This window comes from Pinus tabuliformis, chromosome X (assembly GCF_031772625.1).
Source record: "Pinus tabuliformis cultivar Carrire ecotype Pingquan chromosome X, CPIR1, whole genome shotgun sequence".
Taxonomy (NCBI): Eukaryota; Viridiplantae; Streptophyta; class Pinopsida; order Pinales; family Pinaceae; genus Pinus; species Pinus tabuliformis.
In genome coordinates this window covers 1,004,958,948-1,004,982,243 of record NC_142308.1, presented here as the reverse complement: position 1 = coordinate 1,004,982,243, position 23,296 = coordinate 1,004,958,948, and the positions used below count along the sequence as shown (strand labels likewise).

Sequence of the window (23,296 nt, the reverse complement as noted above, 5' to 3'; positions counted from 1 at the left end):
ACCCTTTTGTTTGAGACTTATCAATTGGCTAAAAAAAGTGTTGCTTTTTGTATCCTCATAATGTGCTATCAATTCTTCCGTAAAAATTGCCCAAGTGATAAATTGTTTATGAGAACAAAGCCATTGATACCATACAAATTGATTTGGTTCCAAATATAAAGTTGCCATACGTACCTTTTGTGTGTTTTGCACATTATTGAGATCGAAGAATTGCTCCATCTGTAATATCCATGTGGCGGGATCCTTGCCATCAAACTTCCTCATATCGATTTTTGGAACATGGTGAGTCTTTGATCCAACATTAGAGTCTATGGAATCATGATTAACATTTCTTTTGTTCTCATCATGAGTTTCCTTTAGTACTCTTTCACCCTTAGTGACCATTTCTTGTAGCAACTTATCCATCTTATCATCCATGCCATCAATTTTAGCGTCCATGCCATTCACCTTAGCTTCCATGCCATCCATCTTAGCTTCTACACCTTTCTTTAAACCGTCCATCTTAGCTTCTACATCTTTCCTTAAACCATCCATTTTATATTCTGTTGCTTTTTGTGCAAGTGACACTCGTTGCACTTGTTCTTGTAATTTTGATATATCATATAGCATTTCTTCTTCTTCTTCATGAGTCATGCTAGAGCTTTCAGGCTCCTTACTAGGTGTTTGCATTTTCTTTCCTCGGGGCATCAGTTACCGATAATAATTCTCTAATATGCCCTTTGAATTCATTCAAAATAAATTTTCAAACCAAGCTTAAGCAAAAATTAAAGAAAATCTACACATCTTTTTTCACTTTGTAGGAGCTCGATATTGCCTCCAATGTATCTCTATACTTTCTGATTATCTAGTTCTAAATTTGTGGCCTGTAGTAGCCCTCTGTGTCCTCTTTCCAATGCCACAAGTCTGACCCAAATTGGATTCTCCAAGGAAGAGTTATGCGAAATCTCCCACAGTGACTTGATTATAGCCTAGTTCAGTAGAGCGAAATTGTACGACGTGCCACATGTCACTGTTTAAACCTTTGACTCTAAAAAATATATAAACGAAAACTACAGTCCGTCCTCTTTCTGTAACTTCTTACGAAATTTCAATCCGATTCTCAGAAAGAAAGTTATGACGATTTTCCCCAGGTCACCTGTTTTGAGTGTAATTCAGGAGTCTGCAAAAAGACCAACTTCCTCAGATCATATCTCCGAAAATACATCGCGAAAAACTCTGAAATTCGGACCCAAGGTTCAGCGTGATTTCTTCTCAAATGGTTTTTTTTTGTGACTTCTGAAATGTCACAGAAAAAAAGTTATAGCGAAACTGCCACGATGACCTGTTTGGAGCAGCGAAACCCTAGAATCCAAAGCTCTGATACCAAATGTTATGAAACCAGCTCAAGAAAAGATAGAAAAGAAAGATCAACGCCTTAGAATTCAGCCTCTTCGAGGGGGCAACCTCCTTTACATTACATAAATGAACAATTCTTGGATGATACAAATGACAAAACCTCCGTTCTATATATAGGAGTCTAAGGAGTCACAATATAATCCAGCCGACCTAACAATAATAATATAAAGCCACAAAAATAATAATAGAGGGATTCTATGGGGCACAGAAATAACAATATGTGGGTAATAGGGGCACAACAATATAAATAAAGGGTATAACTACAATAGTAATGGGGTAATCACTAGTATTATAGGGACCCAACAGAGATCCCTTGACTCTTTTTGAATTTAAGTATGGGGGTTTACGCAGTGCATTATATTAGATATCATTTTGGGATTCAACTGCGTTAAGTAAGACATTCACGTATGACCATTTCCATGAGAGGTAGTCGTAACTGACTAATTTCTCATGATTTTTGAATAGTTCACTTAGCAATCATTGCATCGGGTGATGCTCACAGGGGTGAAGAAGTGCGATTGAAACTAGTTTCCATGAGAGGTAGTCGTAACTGACTAATTTCTCATGATTTTTGAATAGTTCACTTAGCACTCATTGCATCGGGTGATGCTCACAGGGGTGAAGAAGTGGGATTGAAACTAGTGAAATGAATCACATAGCATCAATCATCACTTCTGGGGCTTGCACCCGGTAACCAGGACTTCCCAGGAGGTCACCCATCCCAGAACTCCTCTGGCTCAAGCGCGCTTAACTATGGAGTTTTCCCCACAGTCAAGCCCACTTAGCTTGCTACCCCATTTGCAAAACCTTAGCAATGGAGTTTTCCCCACAGTCAAAACCACTTAGCTTGCTACCCCATTTGCAAAACCTTAGCAAGTATTGTGCCTCATGAACCATTCAAGTAGAGATCCCTTGACTCTTTTTGAATTTAAGTATGGGGGTTTACGCAGTGCATTATATTAGATATCATTTTGGGATTCAACTGCATTAAGTAAGTCATTCACGTATGACCATTTCCATGAGAGGTAGTCGTAACTGACTAATTTCTCATGATTTTTGAATAGTTCACTTAGCACTCATTGCATCAGGTGATGCTCAAAGGGGTGAAGAAGTGGGATTGAAACTAGTGAAATGAATCACATAGCATCAGTCATCACTTCTGCGGCTTGCACCCGGTAACCAGTACTTCCCAGGAGGTCACCCATCCCAAAACTCCTCTGGCTGAAGCGCGCTTAACTGTGGAGTTTTCCCCACAGTCAAGCCCACTTAGCTTGCTACCCCATTTGCAAAACCTTAGCAAGTATTGTGCCTCATGAACCATTCAAGTAGAGATCCCTTGACTCTTTTTGAATTTAAGTATGGGGGTTTACGCAGTGCATTATATTAGATATCATTTTGGGATTCAACTACGTTAAGTAAGTCATTCACGTATGACCATTTCCATGAGAGGTAGTCGTAACTGACTAATTTCTCATGATTTTTGAATAGTTCACTTAGCACTCATTGCATCGGGTGATGCTCACAGGGGTGAAGAAGTGGGATTGAAACTAGTGAAATGAATCACATAGCATCAATCATCACTTCCGGGGCTTGCACCCGGTAACCAGGACTTCCCAGGAGGTCACCCATCCCAGAACTCATCTAGCTGAAACGCGCTTAACTATGGAGTTTTCCCCACAGTCAAGCCCACTTAGCTTGCTACCCCATTTGCAAAACCTTAGCAAGTATTGTGCCTCATGAACCATTCAAGTAGAGATCCCTTGACTCTTTTTGAATTTAAGTATGGGGGTTTACACAGTGCATTATATTAGATATCATTTTGGGATTCAACTGCGTTAAGTAAGTCATTCACGTATGACCATTTCCATGAGAGGTAGTCGTAACTGACTAATTTCTCATGATTTTTGAATAATTCACTTAGCACTCATTGCATCGGGTGATGCTCACAGGGGTGAAGAAGTGGGATTGAAACTAGTGAAATGAATCACATAGCATCAATCATCACTTCCGGGGCTTGCACCCGGTAACCAAGACTTGGGATTGAAACTAGTGAAATGAATCACATAGCATCAATCATCACTTCCAGGGCTTGCACCCGGTAACGAGGACTTCTCAGGAGGTCACCCATCCCAGAACTCCTCTGGCTCAACCGCGCTTAACTGTGGAGTTTTCCCCACAGTCAAGCCCACTTAGCTTGCTACCCCATTTGCAAAACCTTAGCAAGTATTGTGCCTCATGAACCATTCAAGTAGAGATCCCTTGACTCTTTTTTAATTGAAGTATGGGGGTTTACACAGTGCATTATATTAGATATCATTTTGGGATTCAACTGTGTTAAGTAAGTCATTCACGTATGACCATTTCCATGAGAGATAGTCGTAACTTACTAATTTCTCATGATTTTTGAATAGTTCACTTAGCACTCATTGCATCGGGTGATGCTCACAGGGGTGAAGAAGTGGGATTGAAAATAGTGAAATGAATCACATAGCATCAATCATCACTTCCGGGGCTTGCACCCGGTAACCAGGACTTCCCAGGAGGTCACCCATCCCAGAACTCCTCTGGCTCAAGCGCGCTTAACTGTGGATTTTTCCCCACAGTCAAGCCCACTTAGCTTGCTACCCCATTTGCAAAACCTTAGCAAGTATTGTGCCTCATGAACCATTCAAGTAGAGATCCCTTCACTCCTTTTGAATTTAAGTATGGGGGTTTACGCAGTGCATTATATTAGATATCATTTTGGGATTCAACTGCGTTAAGTAAGTCATTCACGTATGACCATTTCCATGAGAGGTAGTCGTAACTGACTAATTTCTCATGATTTTTGAATAGTTCACTTAGCACTCATTGCATCGGGTGATGCTCACAGGGGTGAAGAAGTGGGATTGAAACTAGTGAAATGAATCACATAGCATCAATCATCACTTCCGGGGCTTGCACCCGGTGACCAGGACTTCCCAGGAGGTCACCCATCCCAGAACTCATCTAGCTGAAACGCGCTTAACTATGGAGTTTTCCCCACAGTCAAGCCCACTTAGCTTGCTACCCCATTTGCAAAACCTTAGCAAGTATTGTGCCTCATGAACCATTCAAGTAGAGATCCCTTGACTCTTTTTGAATTTAAGTATGGGGGTTTAGGCAGTGCATTATATTAGATATCATCTTGGGATTCAACTGCGTTAAGTAAGTCATTCACATATGACCATTTCCATGAGAGGTAGTCGTAACTGACTAATTTCTCATGATTTTTGAATAATTCACTTAGCACTCATTGCATCGAGTGATGCTCACAGGGGTGAAGAAGTGGGATTGAAACTAGTGAAATGAATCACATAGCATCAATCATCACTTCCGGGGCTTGCACCCGGTAACCAGGACTTGGGATTGAAACTAGTGAAATGAATCACATAGCATCAATCATCACTTCTGCGGCTTGCACCCGGTAACCAAGACTTCCCAGGAGGTCACCCATTCTAGAACTCCTCTGGCTCAAGCGCGCTTAACTGTGGAGTTTTCCCCACGGTCAAGCCCACTTAGCTTGCTACCCCATTTGCAAAACCTTAGCAAGTATTGTGCCTCATGAACCATTCAAGTAGAGATCCCTTGACTCTTTTTGAATTTAAGTATGGGGGTTTACGCAGTGCATTATATTAGATATCATTTTGGGATTCAACTGCGTTAAGTAAGTCATTCACGTATGACCATTTCCATGAGAGGTAGTCGTAACTGACTAATTTTTCATGATTTTTGAATTGTTCACTTAGCACTCATTGCATCGGTTGATTCTCAAAGGGGTGAAGAAGTGGGATTGGAACTAGTGAAATGAATCACATAGCATCAATCATCACTTCCGAGGCTTGCACCCGGTAACCAGGACTTCCCAGGAGTTCACCCATCCCAGAACTCCTCTGGCTCAAGCGCGCTTAACTATGGAGTTTTCCCCACGGTCAAGCCCACTTAGCTTGCTACCCCATTTTCAAAACCTTAGCAAGTATTGTGCCTCATGAACCATTCAAGTAGAGATCCCTTGACTCTTTTTGAATTTAAGTATGGGGGTTTACACAGTGCATTATATTAGATATCATTTTGGGATTCAACTGCATTAAGTAAGTCATTCACGTATGACCATTTACATGAGAGGTAGTCGTAACTGACTAATTTCTCATGATTTTTGAATAGTTCACTTAGCACTCATTGCATCGGGTGATGCTCACAGGGGTGAAGAAGTGGGATTGAAACTAGTGAAATGAATCACATAGCATCAATCATCACTTCCGGGGCTTGCACCCGGTAACCAGGACTTCCCAGGAGGTCACCCATCCCAGAACTCATCTGGCTCAAGCGCGCTTAACTGTGGAGTTTTCCCCACAGTCAAGCCCACTTAGCTTGCTACCCCATTTGCAAAACCTTGGCAAGTATTGTGCCTCATGAACCATTCAAGTAGAGATACCTTGACTCTTTTTGAATTTAAGTATGGGGGTTTACGCAGTGCATTATATTAGATATCATTTTGGGATTCAACTGCGTTAAGTAAGTCATTCACAACTATATTACATAAAGGTAAGGAATAAATTATCCAGACATATCCTTTATTTATCCATTAAATCCTTTGAATGACTTTATAGCAAAGAAATCTGATAGTTTAGGTCTAGTCTCGGCTCTCCTACATTTGTCCCTATGCCCTTTCAAATGTTTAATCTTCATAATGAGGTACATATTCTAACTACTTTATTTTATAAAGAGTCAATGTAGCATAGGTAAAAGGATCATGTTAAAGGATTAAGGTTTTTTAACTATTTCTCGGGCCGCTGACTATGGCTACACTATATTAAGGTTCTTGGACCTGTTGCGAGATACCATATACCTTTAATAATATGTATAGTTTATACTTATACGTTCTTCAATTTATAATATGAAAGAAAGCTCTAGAATAGGTCAGTGCCAATATTAATATTATGTGTTTGTTTTTTTTCATGAATTTTTGAATGGCATTGGTTACTCCATTTGTGGCATGCCAGGTGTGCTTGTCCACAACTCGAGCTGCAAATCTTTGACAGTTTGACCATTCCAATTCCACCAGGTCATGGTGATCATGTGATAGTCACATGGTTGACGGTACAATGGAGATGTGGATGGTAACGATTTGTTTCGAAAATCCAACAATTGTGACTTACTAGAGTAACCCTATCCTTTCACATTCTCTCGTTTGATGGCTCATTTGGTCTACGGATCATTTTGAATGTATCACACCGAAATTTGTTGCCACAAACACTTTGTATCCTTCTTGCAACTGGTTCTTACCTCTTAATTTTGGTGGCCCATGTATCTTCTCTGAACGTTGATGAAGCTTTGACAAACATGTCAGGTAAGGATTTTTGAAATGAGATTTGTAACATATGCTCTTTGCCTTCAAGTTTTCTTTATTCCTTTGTGGCTAACTTATAATCCCTTGTCCACATTCCAAGTATAGTAATGTGAGGCTAACATTGTGGTGGTAATGCTAAGTCTAGTACCTATAGGGCTTCTATCGGTAAAAGGTAAGTACCCACCCCTTGTGACAATTTTTGACAGGAGTAGGGTTTCTCTAGCTTTGTAGATTGATTATGAGTTGAACCATTACTAATTTCTTGTCTTTTCAACTCGAGGGTTTTTACGGGTCCTCATATTGTCCTTCACCACGTGGAAATGACCACAATAAGTGGAGAAGTCACTTCCTCCTATAATGTCCTTCACCACGCGGAAATGACCTCAATAAGTGGAGAAGTCATTTTTTCCTATAGGCGATTGTGGCATGTAAGTTGTGGGTTTCTAGTGTCTTTGTGTGTATGATTATCCGCAAACCAAATCCAAGGCTGAAGGAATATTCAACAACAATATCACTACGAGATATACATGATTTTTAGTGTTTTCTATATCATTGTTAACTTATTTATTTCAAGTTATAACTTGAAGTAATATTAAGTTAATGCTTTCACTTCTTCTCTGCAAATTCTAGGGTTTCTTCTACATAACCATATATGCTTGGATTTGTCAGAGGGGGCTCCAACCCCTCCTTTAGCAAGATTTTTTTGGGACTTCACAACGACTATGGATCTACTAGTATTTTTCATCCCTTTCCTCATTTTCAACATCCCTTTCATAGAGAAACTAGATGAAGTGAGGTTTCGAGCTTGACAGTAAACCCTCCATTAGGTGCACCATGGAAAGTTAGAAATCTAGGCCATTCCCTACCAAAAGAAGTGCAATATCTAAACTACCAGGTTAAATATAGTGAGATAGGAGAATATATCAAATATATGGAGGATCACACATCGATATGCAAATTTAATATATTATGGCCATCTAAAAGGGATTTCATTAGGTGGTTCTAAAATAAATTGAACCCTTAGGGTCAAATAGAGTTAGAGTAAGGGACCTAGGGTTTGTTTATATTCATTTTCTCTAACTTGGAAGATAGACTGTGGGTTCTTAAAGCAAGGTCATATTTTTTTCACAATGGAGTTCTCTTCATGTCATTTTGGAAGCAACAGTATAATCGAGAGAAGGAGGATTTCCTTGCAGCCTTAATGTGAATATGGTTTTTCCTCTTCCCAAGGAACATTGGGAGGAGGAAACCCTTGAAAGTATTAGCAATGCCAAAGCTTTATCAAATTATTGGAGGTTACCAAGAGATGGAGGTACACTTCATATGCATGGATCTATTTTTACACGAATGTCTCCTACCCTCTTCCAAATTCCATCGATATTCATTATCATGATAATGTTTGGAGGGAGTCTCTAGATTATGAACAAGTCCCGTTTAGATGTAGACATTTTCATGAATATGGGAATCTTTTTAGGGACCATTCGATGAATGTTAAGGAACCATATGAAAAAAATTCCTTCCCAAAAATATCTACTTGATATGGGAAAACTGTCCCAAAGAAGAAGAAATTTGAGTCCCGAGGATACCTCATACTTTGACTAGATCTTTAGATCTGAAAATATGATTGAGTCTCTCTCCTCTCTATGAGATGCTTCAAAAGAAGTCAACATTCAATAAAGCATGCAATCAAAATAAGGTGAATCCCATAACCCTATAGACGAAATGAAAGAGTCTATCAAAGAGCCCCAAAAAAATCCATTACCACAGGAAATGGTTAACTCTCCTTAGGAAGAAACTGAAGTGGAAGCACTACTAGAGGATATGGATCTCGATGACCCATGACTAATATCCATTGCAATAGAATGGGATTTAAAATATGAGAAGGAAATTCTAGATCACGATGCTAGGATTATGTATAAGGCTTATCATTGAAACAATCAATTTGACTTGGGTTCCTCATAGTCCAGTCTTGGGGTTCAAACAATGGATTTCAAGGTGGTCTCAAGAAAAGAGAAGGAAGACAAAAAAATGAAGCTAATGGATTTCCACCTTGAAGTCTTGAATTCTGTAAAGAGTTTTCTATATTGTTATGATTAGTATAGTTATTTTCTAAATGTCTATTATTATTAGGTAGCAAGTTAGTCTCAAGTATTTCCTAAATTTTAGTCTTTTTGGAAATTCAAATTATATATAACTTTTTCTTATTAACAAAAATATCCATTTATCCCTCAAATATATATATATAACTTATTTTTTTTAGTTTATATTTATTATCTCTAATTTAAATTTAATGTAATCATTTTCAAATTATTCGTAACTCATCTATTTATTATAATTAACATATTAACTTAAATATTTATATTAAATCAAATTGCAAAATAATTTATAACATTAAAAAAAACATAATTTTAAGATAAAAAATAATTTCAACGACCATTTTTTTTCCATATATACAAACTTACTAAAATTACATATTTATCATCACATAAACATTAAAAAACATTTAATACAAATAATTAAAAATTTAACATTCTTCACAAAAGTTCCTATGTACCACAATTAAAAATTTAACATGCTTCACAAAAGTTCCAAGGTACCACAAACTTAAAGTTCCTTTGGTCCTTAATGTACAACTATCCATTGAGGGATATTTCAAAATAAGGAGGAATGTTTCAACATAAGGGTTTGGATTATATAGTGGATGTTGTTTTTATTCATTTTCCATACATTCCTAAAACAAAGAATGTATAGTACTCTATTGATGAGTATTCCAAAATAATAGGGAGCGTTTTAACCTACAGATTTTGAATATAAAATTGAAATTCTTATTATTTATCTTCTATCGGTATGGAAAACAAAGATCTATTTAAATGGTTGAAATATATTTTTATATTATTATTATAATTTATAGAATTATATTAAAGAAATAATTATGTTGACATATACATTTAAATTAGTTAAAAATAATTTTTTTATTAATTATATAATTATATTTTGAAGTTTAATTTAGATTTATCTCAATTCAGGATCTACCAAGCTCCTAGAAAGATCAAATTTCTTGTGATTTAAACATCTTTTGTAGTGAAAGGAGATTTCATCTCTCTGGGACTATATCTGAAGTTAAGATGGATTTAGGTTGGTATAAGATATATATATATATGTGTGTGTGTGTGTGTCTAACATTAAATATTTTATTTATAATTCATGATCCCCACATTAAAATGTTAAAACTTGCCTCTTCAATTTATTTTTTTGTGTATGCATACATTTAATTATTTATATTATTAATATTTTCTAAAGTATTAAAAGTTCTCTCAATCTTTTTCTCTATATATTTGGTTCATGCTAAAATCTTTTACTCAACGAGCTTATTGAAATATTTTATAATATAGAAATTTTTTAATTTAAATTGATTTATTTTTCTCTCTATTAAATAAATATATAATTATGTTATTTTAATATGGACATTGAGATATTTTACTTATGATCGACATTAAATAGAACATACAAAAATATAATCTTTATTATATATTAAACTCTTCCATATTGACATATAAATTAAATTAAATTTATATTCTAAATAACTTATTGAAATTTACTTTGAAAAATGATATAAATAATATTTCAGTTCTATCAAATTATATAATAATTGCTCAAGAAAAATGTATCTTTGTTAAAATTACCTTATCATGTTAAATAATGTTCGATAGGTTTTACATATAGATAATGGAAAATTCGATAGGTTTTACATATAGATAATGGAAAAAAAAAGTAATAGGTAACAAAGAAAATATGAATAATTTAGAATTATGGTAATACAAAAATAGGGATTATTAACAAGGCTCATTGAATTATTCTTTTTATTTGTTAAAAGTTTGTGAGTACCATTGGCTTCTTTATCTTTTATTCTCTATTCATAAAATTTGAAATTAGTTATACTCTATACTATTTCATAATTGAATAGATAAATAAAAATTAAGGAAAATAATTTTGTATTCTTTAAATTATAAATGATAATATAAAAATAAAACTAATGATAATTTTTTTTACACATATAGAAAAAAGTAATAGTAATAGGTGACAAAAGAAACTGGTAATTTAAAATGACGGTAATAGAAAACTAAAGATCAGTGCCAAGGCTAATTGTTAAAAGTGGGTAGAGATGAGTGGCTCCTTTACTTTTACTCTCCATCCATAAAAGTTAAAATTAAATGTGCTTTGTAATATTTGATAATTGCATAGGAGTAAGTACTTTAATGATACTCATAAATGTGTATCTTTTTCAGGGGGATTTTAAAGATGACTTAAGATTGTTTTGCTAAATTGATGATATTTATCATAATAATATCTATCATATCATATTGATAGATAGTAATATTAATTAATAATATTTTTTTATATTAAATTTTTATTATAAAATAGATATGTTTTTAAAATATATATATTAATTTATTTTATAATAATAATAATAAATTGAAATTGAAAGAAATATTTTAATTTATTTTTTAAAATTTAACAATGTAAAATGTATAGTAAAAAAAGTGTTTAATACTTCTTATAAATTAATATTTATATATTTATTCATTATTTAATTTATATAATTATATAAAAAATATTTTAAAAGTTATATATATATAGATAATTTTCAACTTTTGATTCTTTTATCTCATTTAAAATAAAAAAAAAATTTGAGTATCAAGGTTGGAATTTCAAAAAAGAGTCACTCATAAGTTTACACATTTTTTTGGCCTGTTTTTAATATCAAATAAAGATTTTAACAGTTTTGAAAATTTTTGAACTGTATTTGACAAGCAAATCACCCCATAACAAGCAAATTGCCTATCAAATTCCATCCCTAAATGTGAGGCCTAATTTAAAATATCTTCATTTCCCTTTTAAGTGTGAGGATTTTAAGTGTGAGGAATTTACTTGAAATTTTGTTCATCGCTCTAAACATCGACCGAGAGTAAAATCCTGGAGTTAAAGTAAAGATAAGACCCCAAACGGGCCAGAACTGCCTTTGGAGAGTATAGCGGCATATGATGACCTAAACCGTACTAAGAAAATGATCAACGAGTTGTAGGCATCCATGATGTGTGCCAAGCTTGTATTAAAATGGTATAATTAGGATTTTAATGTTATCATGAAATGAGGTGAATAACAAATCAGCAATGATAGCCGCAACATGTCTAAGCCTAGGATGCAATCGACATTCTTAACAAGTCTGTTAAGGACCCAGAAAAATAAAGGAGGCGTTTAATTTTGACAGAGTCAACTAAATAGTTTTATCGTAGACCATAATTTTTTGTCCGGATCTTTCGACTTGCTCAAAAGGTGGTCATGCTGATAATAAAGACAGAAAATTAAAACAAAATAGCTGCAAAAGTTCTGATTCAGTCAGTCAGTCATCTTACATTTTCTTTTTCTTGTCCACAATTATTAACCTGACCTTGATTGTGGCCTTGGTACCGGTGCTGCCACTACTAAGGTGAATGCCATGGTCTTCAATTAATATGCCACGGCCCACAACAACTGGAGCAGGGCCTCTCCGCCCTGAAGATTCGAAAGGTCTACCCTCGCCTTCGTAGCCTTCAATTAGATGAAGATAATTCTTTAAACTGTGCGCGTAAGTAGGATCAAGATTATGGATGTCATCGTTATTCAAAACAATCGGTACACCCACGTGGAAATATGTCCAGGGAAGCCAATCCAACAGTTTTGTTATCCATCGCCATGAATTCTCGTTGAAAACAAATCCAGGAACTTTGGGAACAGTATCCCTCTTATTCACCAACCGCAACACTTTCACTCCTAGCTCCTCCATTCGCAGGGAAAATGCTTTATTCCCTATGCGCGGACTTGCTAATGCAAACGCAGTCACAGGTATAGGCAGTGCCGGAAAATTTGAGTTCAGAATTTCTTTTACATCATATCAACTTAACGTTGCCAGAGCAGCTCCTAAGCTGTGTCCAGTAAAAGTTACGCTCAAGGTTTCATCCTTGAATTCATCCACCAGTCTTTGAATTTCAGAAATAACAGTCTCTCTGGCACATCTTGAATCTTCTCCTTTAGAGATGTAGCAGCTTAAAAATCCTCTCTCTACTCGGATGCCCTTATCGGTTAAACTAGCTGTACTTGATAATCGGTGTCCCAGGCCTTTGTTCCTCAATGGAGCAGTAGTTGGAAATCCGGAACTGACAACCTTGTGCTTGAAACCACTAAAAGGTAATCGAGCAGGAACTAAGATATCTCTAGCATCCTGCGTCCATTCTTGGCGTGTTTCAGTTCCTCCCCACGCTACTACAATATCCCGCCGTCCTAGTCTTCGTATCTCTTCAGTGTCTGTGCAGACTGCAATAAAGCCAATCCAAACAGATTGCTCTATCGGCCTCCCCAGTGCATCAGTTTCTGCGTACAAATACTTGGTCACTTCATAGCCGGCACTACAGGAGTGACTAGCCCTTTCACTACTCTCAAACAATTTATCAAGGCTGTACTTACAACCACCTAAGTCATTGGTGGAAAGTTTAATATCAAATGCATCATAGCATAATTCTGCAAAATCACCATACCTTAGTATCTCCCTTTTCAAGACAGGATTCATGGGGTCTAGTAACCCCTTCCAGGAGTTCTCTCCCTGAATATCTTTCCACATATCCGCAAGTGCTATATTTTCGTATCTGGTGGGATTCGTCAAATCTTCCTGCAAAAGAGGGCAACTCGACGTTGTCGAGGATGAAGGGAGTAACCTCATCCTTCGTAGTACTGAACGCAGGTGATGTACGATTGGAAACATAATTTCTGATTTTCTAGGTTTTCAAGTTAAGAGAGGCAGGGCAAGTTAACGACTTTAACAACCGCTCAACCTTTACAGCTGTAAGCCGGATGTTCAATTATCTGCAACCCAAATCTCAATATGCATATTGCCATACGCGAAATGCCATTATATAAGGCAGATCAAAGTGGAAAACCTTGTGTATCGATATGACATAGGAAATTCATTTGCAGCAGCAAGGAGGATAGACTATATGAATTTGACTATGTTAAATTTGAAATGGTTGCATCAGGATGAAAAATCTCACCCTTACTGAACATTGACCGAAAACATTTTGCTTGAACTTGTTGAACATTCCACCATAAATTGTTCAATCGCGAATGTCTCATTCAAAATTTCTTCCCACCTGTACACGTTCCCTACAAAACCATCCATCCGATAACAACATTGATGGGCATTACTCTCCCACGTAATTGGCAAATAGGTCATAATCCCCTCCAAAACGTAGAACATATAGACTACGCCATTGCGAATATGTCTCGTTCAAAATTTCTTCCCACCTGTACACGTTCCCACATAGGAAGAAATATGTTGTTTCAGGCATTTTTATTTTAAATGAATATCAATCATTTTATGGTGGTGAAATACTCTGTTCCTCAGTAAAAAAAATTTAAACTTCCCTGTGCACAAAAGATCCTGGAAAGGTAGAAACAGATCATTGCCTCTGTGTGGAGTTTATTTTGTTTGTTTTTGGGATTTTATCAGAAAAATCCCCAACAGTGGTATCAGAGCAGGTTTAGGCTCTTTGAAGGTGACAAAGAAGCTGAAGGGAGGAGCTTGTTGTAGCAGTAAAACTTGTCAAGTAGAGTGAAGGCTCAGTCAAGAAAATACTCAGGTATTTCACAAAGTTTTTTTATGTGTTGTTGAAGAAGCAGTCAGTTGTTTTAAAATACACAGTCAAGAAATTGAAGCATAGTTGAGGCTGCAAGAATGGCTGGCACAAGCACCAGTAATAGCATGGGTATGCAGCTCCCATTATTTGATGGTAAAAACTGTGACTATTGGGCAATAACAATGAAAGCCTTGTTTGCTTCCCAAGACTTATGGGAAATAGTTGAGGAAGGTTTTGAACAACCAGCAGATGAAAATGAGTTTAATGCATTAACTCAAGGAGAGAAGGATCTATTAAAGAGCTGCAAGAAGAAGGATTCAAAAGCCCTTTTCTTCTTGTATCAAGCAGTGCATGGAAGCATGTTTCCAAGGTTAGCAGTAGCTAAGACATCCAATGAAGCATGGCAAACCCTCAAGACAGCCTATCAAGGCATGGAGAGAGTGAAGACAGCAAAACTACAATTGCTGAGGAAGGATTTTGAGAATCTGTGCATGAAGGAGTCAGACAACATTGACTCATTCTTCACACATGTAATTGGTTTGGTCACACAGATAAGGACTCATGGAGAAACCCTTGAAGATAGGAGGATTGTGGAGAAAATATTGAGGGTCTTACCCTCAAAGTTTGATGCGATTGTCACCACCATTGAAGAGACAAAGGATCTCTCAAAATTTTCAGTTGATGAGCTACATGCATCACTGATAACACATGAGCAGAGGTTGAGTAGAAATGAAAACTCATCTCTAGAGCAAGCCTTCAAGACCCAGATGTCCTTTGGAAGAGGAAGAGGTCAAGGCAGAGGAAACAAGTGAGGAAGAGGTAGAAGCCAGAACAGAGGTGGAAGGAACAACCCAGCAAATGCACAAGGAAGAGGCAGTAATCCAAATCAGAACCAAGGCCAAGGCAGCAGCCAACAAGGAGGACAACATCATGCTCAAGGACAAAAGTATGAAAAATCCAATGTCCAATGCTATTATTGTAAAAAATATGGGCATTATGCCAGTGAACGTAGGAAGAAGCAACATGATATGAGTAATAGACAAAATGCAAATGTCACTAGAGAAAACATCAGCCAAAATAATGTGTTGTTAGCTTGTAACATGGCTGAAACAAACAGTGAAGACATATGGTTTTTAGACTCAGGTTGCAGCAACCATATGACAGGGAACATAGCCTTCTTTTCTGCCCTAGATAAAAATGTGAAATCAGAAGTCACACTAGGAACCGATAACAAAATTTATGTTATGGGAAAAGGGGAGGTAAAAATATTTACAAAGCAAGGAGAAAGGAAAACCATAGCAAATGTCTACTATGTCCCCGGAATGAGATGTAACCTCTTGAATATTGGACAGCTTGTCCATAAGGGATACAATGTTTTCTTTAAAAATGATGTATGCACCATCATGGATATAGCACCCAGCAAAAGATGCATTGCTGAAGTGAAGATGACGAGGAACAGGATGTTCCCTCTCAGGATCAGGGCAGACTTGAAAAACAAAAATGAAATTGCAGCAGTCACCCAAGAGGCTTACCAAAGCGTGCCAAAGGATGAAAATTGGTTGTGGCACTTGAGATTTGGACATCTCAATTTTGGAGGTCTAAACTTGTTGAGTAGGAAAGGAATGGTAAGAGGACTACCATTGATAGAGAAACCGGACAGCCTTTGTGAAGGTTGCATTTTGGGGAAACAACATAGAGAAAGTTTTCCATCAGGGAAGAGCATAAGGGCAAACGCACCCTTAGAGATCATCCACTCAGATTTATGTGGACCGATGCAAGCTCCATCATTAGCAGGCAGCCAATATTTCCTAACATTCATTGATGACTTTACAAGAAAAACTTGGGTATATTTCCTTAAAAACAAAAGTGAAGTGTTTGAGAAATTCCAAAATTTCAAGGCATTTGTGGAAAACCAAAGCGGGCTGCACATAAAAATTTTGAGAACTGATAGAGGAGGTGAGTATATCTCCAAGGAATTCCTAAGATTTTGTAGAGAAAATGGAATTCATAAACAGTTTACAGCGAGGTACACTCCACAGCAAAATGGAGTTGCTGAAAGGGAGAATAGGACCATCATGGATATGGCGAGGAGCATGCTAAAGGCAAAGCATTTGCCAAATGATTATTGGGCTGAAGCTGTAAATTGTGTTGTGTATATTTTGAACATGTGTCCTACAAAAGCAGTGTTGAACAAAGTGCCGGAAGAAGCATGGAGTGGGAGAAAGCAAGGAGTCACCCACATGAGAGTTTTTGGATGTGTGGCCTATGCACACATACCAGATCAGCTAAGGAGGAAGTTGGACAGCAAAGGGGAGAAATGTATTTTCATTGGATACAGTGAGGAATCCAAAGCCTACAGGTTGTATATCCCATCCACCAAGAAGTTTTTTGTCAGCTGGGATGTTCAATTCATTGAAGAGGAAGCTTGGGATGGAAGCATAGAGAAAACAGTTAATGTTAAAAACTGTTTGTCTCATGATGAAGATGATGAGGAGGTGGCTGAAATGCATCCCCAAACAACAGCGCCAACACAAGGACAGCAAGGGACACCATTGAGGATAAATGAAAGTGCTTCTCCAAGCACACCACAAGGAGGAAATTCAAGTGCATCTTCAATCACTTGCACACCAAATGAACGAGGTAAGAAGTTTAGAAATCTAAGTGACATTTATGATGAAGGAATGAATTCCTTATTTGCCTTATATTGTCATGTTGATGATCCTATTCATTTCGAAGATGCAATTAAAGATAAGGAATGGATAGAAGCTATGGATGAGGAGATGAATGCCATAGAGAGCAACAAAACATGGGATTTGGTTGAGCTACCAAAAGGCAAAGAAGTCATTGGAGTGAAATGGGTTTACAAGACCAAAAGCAATGCTGAAGGCAAGATAGAAAGGCACAAGGCAAGGCTGGTTGTCAAAGGGTACAAGCAGCAGTATGGAAGAGATTATGAAGAGACTTTCGCCCCGGTTGCAAGAATGGAAACCGTGAGAGAAGTGCTGTCCATAGCAGCTCAAAACAAATGGAAAGTCTACCAAATGGACGTGAAGTCAGCATTCCTAAATGGAGTGTTAAAGGAAGAGGTTTACATTGAACAACCTCTAGGCTATGAGAAGAAAGGTGAAGAGCACAAAGTGTGTAGATTGAAGAAGGCTCTTTATGGGCTGAAGCAAGCGCCAAGAGCATGGTACAACAGAATAGATTCCTATCTATTGGATAATGAATTTGACAAATGTGAGGGAGAACCCACAGTCTATATCAAAGAAAAAGATGGTAAAATTTTAATTGTTGTCTTATATGTTGATGATGTGATTTTCACAGGTAATGATGATCAGCTCATTGAGAATTTTACATCAGTCATGAAAGAGGAATTTGAAATGACTGACATGGGTTTCTTGAAATACTTCTTAGGCATAGAAGTAGATCAAAATGAAAAAGGAATTTTTATCTCACAAGCTAGATATGTAAATCAAGTATTGAGCAGATTTAACATGCAAGAATGCAAAGCAGCGATCACTCCCACAGTAATGGGATTAAAACTCAGCAGAGAGGACAGCAGCAAGGATTTTGATCCTAGTTTGTACAAAAGTATTGTTGGCAGCCTTATGTATTTAACAGCAACTAGGTCTGACATTATGTTTGCTGTTAGTTTAATTTCCAGATTCATGGAGAGGCCAAAGGAGGCACATTGGCAGGCAGCAAAGAGAATTTTGAGGTATGTCAAAAGTACCAAAATGTTTGGAATTTTATATAGTGTCTCAGAAAGTTCAGATTTAATTGGATACACTGATAGTGATTGGGCTGGAAGTGTAGATGATCGGAAAAGCACTTCCGGTTACGTTTTTCATATGGGTTCAGGAGCCATTTCATGGGCTTCTAAGAAGCAGTCCATTGTAGCATTGTCTACAGCAGAGGCTGAATATGTGGCAACTACAGCAACAGCATGTCAAGCAGTTTGGATGAAAAGGATGTTGAGGAGCTTAGGCCAAGAGCAGGCAAAGGCGACAGTGATTTTTTGTGACAATAGCTCAGCTATTGCATTGTCAAAGAATTCAGTGTTTCATAAGAGAACGAAACACATTGATACAAGGTTTCACTACATCAGAGAATTGGTGAACAATGGAGAAATTGTCCTAGAACATTGCAGGACTCAAGAACAGGTAGCAGACATCTTGACAAAGCCTTTGGATTAGAAAAGCTTTGAATTTTTGAGGAAGTGTCTGGGTATGACCAAATGCCCAGCAGTTGAAATTAAAGGGGAGTGTTGAAATCTAATTTCAACTGGGTAGACGTACACGCCCAAAACCCCCAGAATGAAACCTCAAACCACCTTGAAGGATCTCGGACCGCTTTTGCATAAAATTGGTTTCCGTAATTTTGAACCCGATGCGATATGGTGCAGACGCGTGGCTCTCCCCATACGTAAGCAAACATAATTTCTCGGGTGTTATTGTTCAGTTATGTAATGCCTCCCGATATCCATTCCAGCCGTCCGATTTAATCCTTCGCTTTCCGCCGTCGATTGTCCGAAGCTGCATACAAACCAACATTAAAACATTACGTGGAGTAAAAGCCTTTGGGTTGACCGCCGAAAAGAAATTTAATGAATTAATTTTTGTTCGTAGATAGTAGGTGAAATGTCTCAGTTTTAATTGCACGAACGTATGGAGAATTTAAAGAAAGGCATGGTAAGTTTGTTTTTTTTTACCCAATGTAATATTTAAAAAAAAGGAGCTCATATATTATTTTTTTTGGTTGACTTTTTGTAATATGTGAGAGCTCGGGGGCAGCGAAAGAGAATAGAGAAAATTTGCACAGCAGTGCATGAACAAAAGAACAGGGGAGCGTAAAAGTATAGTGTGTGTTTTTGCTGAGTGGTGGTGAAGCTCGCAGCAGTGGAAAAACCAAGGGAGATGCACAACAGTGCATAGATCACTCTTTTTAATGTATTGGATTTGCATTGAAATGCAAAAAGAAAAGAGCGCACAGTTTTTTTATATAAGTGAATGTAATGAAATTTTTACTGTGTATGTAAAAAATTTGTTTTACAACAGTGATGTAAAATGGGTTTTACAGCAGTAAACCCAACTCAGTAAATTCGTGAAAACAGAGTTTTGGTTGAATGTTGTTTTTGGTAAATCCCTCTCAGTAAAAGAGGAAGAAATATGTTGTTTCAGGCATCTTTATTTTAAATGAATATCAATCATTTTATGGTGGTGAAATACTCTGTTCCTCAGTAAAAAAATTTTAAACTTCCCTGTGCACAAAAGATCCTGGAAAGGTAGAAACAGAGCATTGCCTCTGTGTGGAGTTTATTTTGTTTGTTTTGGGATTTTCTCAGAAAAATCCCCAACAATTTGCAGCAGGAAGGAGGATAGACTATATGAATTTGACCATGTTAAATTTGAAATGGTCGCATCAGGATGAAAAATCTCACCCTTACTGAACATTGACCGAAAACATTTTGCTTGAACTTGTTGAACATTCCACCATAAATTGTTCAATCGCGAATGTTTCATTCAAAATTTCTTCCCACCTGTACACGTTCCCTGCAAAACCATCCATCCGATAACAACATTGATGGGCATTACTCTCCCACGTAATTGGCAAATAGGTCATAATCCCCTCCAAAACGTAGAACATATAGACTACGCCATTGCGAATATGTCTCGTTCAAAATTTCTTCCCACCTGTACACGTTCCCCGCAAAACCATCCATCCGATAACAACATTGATGGGCATCACTCTCCCACCTAATTGGCAAATAGGTCATAATCCCCTGCAAAACGTAGAACATATAGACTACGCCATTGCGAATATGTCTCATTCAAAATTTCTTCCCACCTGTACACGTTCCCTGCAAAACCATCCATCCGATAACAACATTGATGGGCATCATCTCCCACATAATTGGCAAATAGGTCATAATCCCCTCCAAAACGTAGAACCTATAGACTACGCCATTAGTTTCCAATTACTGGATATATGGATTTTTCTTACCATGTGCCTGACCGCAGGAATATTGCGTGAATCACTCTTACGTGTAATTTTATGTCATAATCACCACGCCTAATCCATGAACCTTCGTAACATTTTTCCAGCCTTGTATCCATCGCCGCCACCTACCCTGCTACTTGTGGGAGATATTCTGGCGGTGATTAATTTGTGAGTACGACTTCTACGGTGAGGAAATACCTATTCTTATATATAAGTATATGTTAGACGACTTTAACAGGAAATTCAACAGCTATCAATATACAGTGTCTTATCCATCGATTAATAATGGCTAAGCAATATATGTCACTAGAAGGATTTAATATATTGGTTGCCAGATTCGACTGACAAGATTGATCAGTTTCTTAATAATATGATACTTATATTTTTCAAAGATTTAATATATTGGTTGTCAGATTCGACTGACAAGATTGATCAGTTTCTTCATAATATGATACTTCATATTTTCAAAGATTTAATAGGTTGGTGGCCAGATTCGACTGACAAGATTGATCAGTTTCTTAATAATATGATACTTAATATTTTTCAAAATCAATCTCTGACTAAAATTAAAAAGGTAGTAAATGAAATGAATTAACTATTTCCATAGTTGCCCATTAATATCCCTTTACCATAATACTTAAAACACTTCTATAAGTTTTCATTTCATTTATATATATATATATATAAAACTTTATATATATATATATATAATTTTAATTTATTAATTAAAATATATTATTTTATTATTTAATATATATGAATAATTAAAATAATTCAATATAATCTTTTAATATATATTATTAATTATAAAAATAATAAACGGCCTGGAGTATGCCGTAAAACTGCTTCTGCTTGGCTAAGAGCTCGTCTTCCTCGGACGTAAGGAAACAGGTTAACGGCCCAAGACCCAGAGGCATCTGGCAGGAGTGAAAGCCTGCTCCCTTACGGACCACCAGCGGGTTATTACAGGTGGCGTGGTTTTCCTTGATAACAGTGATGAGTTAAACCGACATTCGCGGATAGCAGCCAGAGATGGCTGTCCTCACTGTTGGTTTGACACCTGAGTTTGATAGGTTTTGCCACCTTTGGAAAAAAAAAAAAAAAAAAAAAAATTATAAAAATAATAATTTTAGATATTAATATAAAATAAATTAAACAATAAGAACATCATTACATTTACCATCCTTCTTTCGTAATATTAAACGACCAAAGTGTGAAGTAAGAAATAGAACCTGGTCAAAAGCTTTCCAACCAGTTGTTTCAATTCATCATTGAGGTTCTAAGATGGTTTTTTTTTTCCCTTATTAACAATTTTTTTATTATTATTAATCATTTTAATGATAGGAAGAAAAAAATAATATAAAAATACGAAAAAGGTAATAGTTATATGTATTTAATGTTAATTAGACTAGATGCATCTTAAATATGATTTTATTAAGCATTGAGAGGAATCAAATCTCCTAAGTTGCAAAATTCTCTTTTGATCTTTGCACCTAGAGAGATTTGATCCCTCTTTGAACTTGATAGGTCGTCTCTTTATGGGCATTTGATAGATCCGAGGTTAATATGAATCTAGCTTACTTTTAGTCTTGTGCGACCATGGAAAATGATATGTCATCTCTCTATGGGCATTTGATAGATCCAAGGTTAATATGGATCTAGATTAATTTTAGTGTTGTGCGACCATGGAAAATTTGTTGAACATCTAATTATTCTTATTATTCTTATTATTTTAAATGTGCTAAATATGCCAAATTATTATGATCATTTTAGTTGTGCTAAATATGTCCAAGTTTTATCTACCATTTTAGATTTAAACTTTCTTACCTACATTAGTTTGTTGTAATGATGGAGATAATCAATAATTTGAATGATAAAAAACAGTAAAATAAAAATTTGAATGCATAGTAACAATGTAACACTATGGAATGATAGAAAATGTGAATAATAAAAATATAGTTAATTACAAATAGTTTTCATTGTAATCAATCTCAAACTATTTTCTTCTAGTGTTCTTATTGTCACACATTCATATGGATCTTACGAAAAGGGCAATTGAAATTATAGAGCATTCAAATATTTAACTCAAGTTATTGTAGTAAATGTCATACCGTGTCTCTCTTGCTCTCCAATATTAATAATAGATTTTTCTTAACTCAATCATTTTGACTTATGGAGTGTTAAACGCCAAGAAAGTTTCAATGGCAGTTGTTTTCTATTACCTTGTTTGAATACAAAACAAATAACAATGTTGAGTGATGGAAAATGTGAATAATAAGATTCTAGTGAAATACAAATAGTTTACGATTTCAAGAAGCAAAAGTTTTAGTTAAATGAATATTTTATTTAAGACCAGAATTCAATTTTGTATTTCGTTTATGGTTAAATTATTGTAGCATTAAATCGCGAATGTGTCTCATTCAAAATTTCTTCCCACCTGTACACGTTCCCTGCAAAACCATCCATCCGATAACAACATTGATGGGCATCACTCTCCCACGTAATTGGTAAATAGGTCATAATCCCCTCCAAAACGTAGAACATATAGACTACGCCATTGCGAATATGTCTCATTCAAAATTTATTCCCACGTGTACACGTTCCCTGCAAAACCATCCATCCCATAACAACATTGATGGGCATCACTCTCCCACGTAATTGGCAAATAGGTCATAATCCCCTGCAAAACGCAGAACATATAGACTACGCCATTGCGAATATGTCTCATTCAAAATTTCTTCCCACCTGTACACGTTCCCTGCAAAACCATCCATCCGATAACAACATTGATGGGCATCATCTCCAGCGTAATTGGCAAATAGGTCATAATCCCCTCCAAAACGTAGAACCTATACACTACGCCATT

At 36.4% G+C, this 23,296-nt stretch overlaps 1 protein-coding gene across 1 annotated transcript; it reads right to left on the bottom strand.

The window, feature by feature from the left end:
- Positions 1 to 12,695: 12,695 nt before the first annotated feature.
- LOC149143148 (phospholipase A1-Igamma1, chloroplastic-like) lies at positions 12,696 to 13,517 on the bottom strand. Its single transcript, XM_089451705.1, has one exon. It carries the CDS (start codon positions 13,515 to 13,517, stop codon positions 12,696 to 12,698), a length of 822 nt encoding a protein of 273 aa, XP_089307831.1.
- Positions 13,518 to 23,296: the final 9,779 nt, after the last annotated feature.

Excerpts from the sequence above, each read along its gene's own strand:
- LOC149143148 (XM_089451705.1), bottom strand. The coding sequence starts at position 13,517 with ATGAGGTTACTCCCTTCATCCTCGACAACGTCGAGTTGCCCTCTTTTG.